General features: G+C 52.2%; 1 protein-coding gene across 1 annotated transcript in view; it reads right to left on the bottom strand.

Moving 5' to 3' along the window:
* Positions 1 to 4,873, bottom strand: part of CCDC88C (coiled-coil domain containing 88C) — a 128,110-nt gene extending 123,237 nt beyond the window's left edge. The window contains exons 1-2 of the mRNA XM_030883563.2: positions 4,735 to 4,873; positions 3,886 to 3,986 (exon numbers count right to left, since the gene is read on the bottom strand). Coding sequence (XP_030739423.2) covers positions 3,886 to 3,986; positions 4,735 to 4,794 — 161 coding nt within the window. The 5' untranslated portion in view covers positions 4,795 to 4,873. The remainder of the gene's footprint in view (positions 1 to 3,885; positions 3,987 to 4,734) is intronic.
* Positions 4,874 to 6,606: the final 1,733 nt, after the last annotated feature.

Raw genomic sequence — 6,606 nt, forward strand, 5'->3', positions numbered from 1 at the left:
CGTGAATTTTTTTGTGTAATTTTTTACAGACTCAAAGGCCCCATGAAGAGTATCATATGCTGCAGCCATGAAAGAGTATCACTCAAGTTCATGAGTAAAAATCTTTCTTGCTCCAACTCTCTAGCACCAACACAAACTCATTCAACTAATCAGTATCTGCCCCTTTATCCTCAGTTTGTACATCTGCAAAATGGGAACATAACTCCTCCTCCAGCACACTAAGGAAAAATATTATCATTCACATGCTTTTGAGAAGCCTAAGGAACTCTCACATTGGTCTGAGGCTATTTCCAGCTTCTGAATAACTAATATATTATCCGTAAATTTGCAGCTAGTACAAGGGGTTAGAAAGGAGTCTGAACAAAGCAAACAGTGTTGGATTTAACGCAGGCCTTGCCCAGGCACAAGCTCTCAGTCCCAGCCAGCCCTAAGTTCTTAGCTGAACTCAACAGCCATTGCGTCAGTTCAGGTGTCCACTCTCACATGCACAGATGTACACCATCACACGCACGTGGGCACACACACACAAACCCAGCTCTGGGCTCCACGCTAACAATAATGATGACTGACATTTGCTGGGCATTTCCTATACATGCATAATGCATAATCTTATTTAATCCTCCCCAAATCCATAAAATACCATCCCCCTTATTACAAATCAGGAGATTGAGGCTTAGAGAGTTTAAGTAACTTGCCCAAGATAAGAGCACTAGTAAGTGGCAGAGGGAGGATTTGAACTTGTCTGCCTGATGCTAGAGTCGAAGCTCTTAATTTTCCTATGAGACCATGAAAAATGTGTCCAAAGTGAATCAGACACCTAGTTTTTCCCTGGACTACCAGTAGGTACCCAGAGAAACTGCATTTACAGAGGAGCTATTCAGCAAGTTTTCCCAAGCATCTCCATCCACGCCACTCAATGCCTCACTTTCATTCAGGAATTCTCTTAGACCTGGGCCTCCCCTGAAAGCTGAGCCCACAGGGCTTTCCAGCTTCCAGGCACTGATGTCACTAGGAGGCCAGGGCCCAGAGACTACTACCGCAGCCTTCTTCAGTTGCCAGAGACAATGCCCAGGTGCAGTCACGTGACCCCCAGCCAGCCTCCATATGGCTCCGAAGTGTTAGGTAACACGCCTCTTATCTGAACTCCAGCAACAGGTTAGCACACTGCTCTCTGCAATTTTCTCAGGTCCTACCAACTTGGTGAGAATTTATCAAAACAGGCGAACTGAAGACAGTTGGGGCTACTAGCATGGGAGATAAGGCAGAACAGCCTTGTCACTTACCTGCTAGTTAGCCCAACATGTCTCCACTTGGGAGAAGTGAAAACAGGCTTAAGTAGTGTTAGATGTGGGGCTAGGATATGGGTCCCAGAGTCCAGTTTTGCCCTAGATCTTGTTGGGAGCGAGCTAAGGCTAAGAAGTATGAGGTAATCTAGGAGACTAGGAATGTAGGAGAAAGGTGGACAGAAAAGGAAAAAAAAAAAAAAAGAACTCTTAGGGGGTGCCCCAAATCCTTTCTGGATTAAGAAGGTGGATGCGTAACTACATAACCAACGCCAATACCTATTAAGTGGCAGGCCCTATGCTAATTACTAACATCCTTTAATCCTCACAACCATCTCTTAAGGAAGGTACTTTCCTTCCCACTTTACAGGTGAGGAAACTGAGAGGTTGAGTGATGTGCCCAGCATCACAAAGCATGCATGAGAGAGACCTAGGGTTTGAACCCAAGCTGGCTATCTAGGCTTTCAACACTAGGGTTGAAATTCGTTGTTGTTGTTTTTTTGAGGTAATTTTTTATGTGGGATCTTAGTTCCCCGACCAGGGATCGAATCCGCACCCCCTACATTAGAAGCACAGAGTCTTAACCACTGGACCACCCAGGAAGTCCCCCTGAGGTAACTTTTACATTTAGGGTGAAATGCATATATCTTAAGTTACACCTTGATGAGTTCTGAAAGATGAAATATACTCCAGTCAATATATGGAACATTTCTACCATCCTCAGAAGTTCACTTGTGCCCCCTTTCCAGTCAATCCCTGCCCACTTTCAAGAGCGAACAATGCTCTGATATCTATCACCTGGAACAGGGTCATTCCTATCAGTCAGTCAGTCAACTGCGTGCTGCTTGTGCCTCTCCCTCCTTGATTTCCTCCTTCTGGAAAGCCACCCATCTTCCCCACTGTCCCCTCCTCGGTGTCCAACCCTGGCCAGAGGACCCAGAAGCACTGCTTGAGGCCTGAAGAGCTGCAAACGTATCAGTTCCCACTTCCAGCACGATTACCCTGGCGAAGCACAGAGGAGAAAATAACATTTCAAACTGTCAAGGGGAAGGGAGAAGCCCGTCCAACTGAATTCAGCCGCGAGCCGAGTGTGAACAAGTGATGAGCTGGCATTTCTCAAAGGAATGGTCCAACAGGCTTTCCTGATTTACAAGCAAGTGGTAAACGCTTCAGGAATTCCAAAGGTCAGGGAAGAAAGAGAAACAGTCCCAGGGCTTTTGTTCTCCCCTCGCCTGGGTGTAAAAGCTGAATGAAAAGGCTGGGGGACACTGCTGCTTTTTTTTTTAATTAAACAGGACAGCTCTAAGTTTCACAGGTTGCTGTACCCATGGAATCCAGCAATTTTCGGGGTCTAACAGGATGAGGGGGGAAGAGCTGCCAGAACCTGAATATGCCACAAGACAACCCGAGGAAAACTTCTCATCAATGTTCTCGGAGACGTGCTGCCAAAGCTGACAACAGATTTGTCTCTTTAGAATTTAATCAAACTCAAGACTGGTAACAGTGGTAGTGCCTTAAAAAAAAAAAACAAAACATTAAGACTGAGATGTATCTCCCAGAGCACGACATCAGGTAACTTCTTAAACCAAAGAAGCAATGTTCTCGGGAAATTTTTTAAAATAGATCTTTGTAGGTAGATGTATTTAAGCCATTTTCTGAATATACCAAAGCTGACTGTTCCTCCTCCCACGCGGGCCAAAAACGAAGCTGATTCTCATCAGCTAACAGGTTCATGCTCCAGTATGACAATTTGCTTAGTTGCAGGTGAGTAGGTGAGCGTAAGGGCCTGATCCACAGAGAACATCAGGATGTTTTATTTTGCTTCAAGTGCCTGTGAATCATAACTGACACTCAATGCCAATATGTTCCCTGCAGTTCCTGAGTTAAAAACAGAATGCAGCGGCAGGAGCCAACACCTACATGTGGCAGGCTGTCAATCAGACAGGCTCTGCAGAATTCAGCAACAGGAAAGGATGTGGTCAGACCAACATGCTAGCAAGTGTAACTTCCACCAAGACCCTGTTTAAGCCTCAAGCGTCAAGACAAACAGTACCACAGTATTCTGGCTCCCTGCGCCTCTCCCAACACAGTGACTTTAAATCCAGTTCCTGAGAAGGGACTTAACCAACTGTACTTGCTCTGGGGCAACTGAAAATGGAAGATGAAGGGGAGCTCAGAAACACAGGCGTCCTGACCTCGAATGAAACTTTATAGTCACTCACGGATGCTCCGGTCCCACCCGACACTTCCTGTAACCAGACACTCTCCGTTACAGTTCCTTGCCCCCCAAAAGAAAGGGGTTTTTTCGTGTCATTACTCAAACAACAATCAAGTCCCTGAGTTCGAAGTCAATTGCACTATCTACACCATGTGGATGACAGTCACTCAATTTCAAATTCCTTTCATCAAACAAGCTGCCAACCCACTGTCCTGGAGTTCTCCATACCCCACAAACGACGAAAAGACACGTTAATGCTGAGATACCAGTGGCCCGACGTGCAAAGAACCCTCCACTGCAACCTCACATTCCATTTCTACAACCTTAAATGTCGACTTGCTGCGGCATCATTCCCTCCTTCCTTCCTCCCCGAATATAACTTACATTTGCAACATGATTTGGTTCAAAAAGATGCCGTCCGCTAAATCCATGTACATTGTCAGGGTGTCCTGGTTGCCGCTTCCGAAGGGGCCAAAAGTTTTCACCTGCGGGTAGGGGACACGGAGAGAAAGGCAGGAAAAGTCACCTCCACGCGCACAGTCTAAAGCTCTCCAGGCGGGCAGAGCCCCTGTGGGCAGGAGGGGGTCACCCAAGACCACCCACCCTTCAACAAACAGCACCCTTCTCCAGGGCCTCTCTCCCCTCCCCGCGCCAGGCAACAGACGCGAGACAGCAGAAAGAAAACTTCCTCGCCACTTTTCTCCGGCGTGTCAGAGCGGAAAAAAAAAATAAAAGGGACTTTTCAATAAATTTCTCACGTCTCAAATCCACTGGAAATCAGTGCGCCCAGCGCAGCCTGTACACGTTCTCACTGGGATCCCCCTAATCCCCACCGCCATCCGCCCGCTGGTCTCAGGGGTTCAGAAACTACAGGAGGATGTTTTGGGGAATGGGTCCTTTTCTCGAATGGTCAAAGCCATGAGAGGCCAGGGTGACCACCGGAAGACTGTCGCTCCAGGGCCTCCGGCCCAACGCCCCGGTGGGAACAGGTGTACCCGCTCAGCCCCCAGCCGGGCCGAGAGCGCGGCGGGGTCCTGCACCGGGCGCGCGGGCTCCAGAGCTGGAAATACCCCCATACTCCGGGACACTTGATGACCGGCCGGGGGCACCTGATGAATCCTCTGCGTCCAGGGGCTTTCCGGGAACCCGGCCGGGTCGGGTCTGCCGCGACTGCAGGCGGGCGGGAGTGGAGCTAGTGCCCCAACAATGGGGCGAGGGGCCGGGCACACTCACCCAGGTCACCAGCGGGCTCTGCAGGAAGAGCTCCATGAGCTCCGAGACGGTCACGTCCATGCTGAGGCTGTGCCCGCCGGCTCAGCACCCCGCGACCCCGTCCCCCGCGCCGCGTCACAAAGCGGCTCTGGCAGCGAGCGGCGGGGGCGGGTCTCCGCCGGCTCGCGCCCGGGAGACAAAGGCGGGGCGCGAGCCCACGTTCCGCGGTTTCGGCGGCCCCGCGCCCCGCCCGGGACTGGGGGAAGGGGAGGGCCCGCCGCTCGGGGAGGAACAATGCGGGCAGCGGCCCCGCCCCTCGGCGGCCCTGGGCGATTGGCGCGCCGCCTCGCGGCTGCGCTGGTAGCCCGGAGGGGGCGGCGGCCCGCACGTGCGTAGGGGGAGGGGGCGTCCCGGCTGCCCGCACCTGGGGCGGCCACCGCGCGCCTACGCCGAGCACAGCCTCCGCGCGCTTGGGGCCCCGGCACTTGGCTCCTCTCTGCGCGTGTGCGTCGGCCACAGGGCCCCAGCGCCAAGTGCGGGCCGGAGCGCCGGAGCGTGGGTCCCGGCCTGTCCTTCCCCCGGGAGGCGGGCGACCGGGGCGCCCTGCCCGCCGAAGTCGACCCGGGTACGCCGCACGCTGGGCGCCCAGCGGAGCCCACCAGCCCGAGACTGGCGGCCCCAGGCAAGTGCAGCCTCCCAGGTGCAGCCGAGGCCCCGCCCGGCTACGCGGCGGGAGGGCCAAGCCCGCGTGCCTCAGGTCGGTCTCGCGGGCAGGTAGAGCGCAGGCCCGGAAGTCAAAGGAGAAAAGTTTGTGTTGAGTTTAGACCTTAGGAGCGCGACGTCTTGCGCCCCACCGTGCCACCTACCAGGCTGCCCGCCTTTTATAAGTGCCCGCAGGAAAGCGGATGATGTAGCTGCCCCGCCCTGGACCCGCCCCAACTGTGACCCCCCTTCCTCCACCCACCAACACCACCGTCGCTTTGCCAGAGGGGAGCCAAATTCCGGATCCCAACTTGGAGGACGTACCAGCAGCTTGGTGGTAGGCGACAGGAAAAAGGACAAGTGCCCCAACTGGATGGAAAGCAAGCCCTGGGCCCAGACGCAGACCTCGCTGCTGAGACAGCTGCGGTGGACCCCGGCTGGTCTCTGCCGCCTCACCTTGGGCCGGTAATAATTTCACACTACGATTCAGTCATTGTGCAAAACACTTTATACAATTTAACTAATCGAATCCTCACGCGTTTCCCAGATGAGCCCACCGGTGCGGTATTGACCTGAAAACGCCTAGCATAATTGTCGGCGAGTATACAGTAGGCGCTAAATGGCTGCTGGTTTGCTTGTCAGAAATGTGAACGTTGACTCTGTCAAGTGTTGGGGCTCCGACATCTACCGGTGAAGTGTGGTATTGCAGCCGAGTTCTGCAGTACCTTGTTGAGCTGGTGAGAGGGGGTGAGATTGTGGCCCCAGTAGCCAAGTCGGCTAGGGGGTCCCTAAAGAGAAGTGTGGAAGTCAGGGTGACAGAAAAGAAAGCGGGAGACTGCAGAAGAACTTCGAGCTTATGTGGTTTTCTTGTGCACCAGAAATTCATTAATTCCTTGATTACTTAATTGCCTATATTGTAAAATCAGCTGGAAAAGAGGTAAAATGTTTAGAATGTTCTCTGTTTAGAAGCCCGGTTCTGTGCACGCAAAATTTTTTTCACATTGACCCCAACTCTTCTGGAAAGACAAGGAGGTGATCTTTAAAGTTATTTGAGAAGCATAATCTTTCACACTGAGAAATACATTGGACAAATGCTTTCTGACGTTTGTGGTAAGACATTTCCCTTCCTGGGTAGAGAATTTGTCACTAGGGGATACTGACAGTCCCTGCGCCACAAATACGTCAGGAATT

This window comes from Globicephala melas, chromosome 2 (assembly GCF_963455315.2).
Source record: "Globicephala melas chromosome 2, mGloMel1.2, whole genome shotgun sequence".
Classification (NCBI taxonomy): Eukaryota; Metazoa; Chordata; class Mammalia; order Artiodactyla; family Delphinidae; genus Globicephala; species Globicephala melas.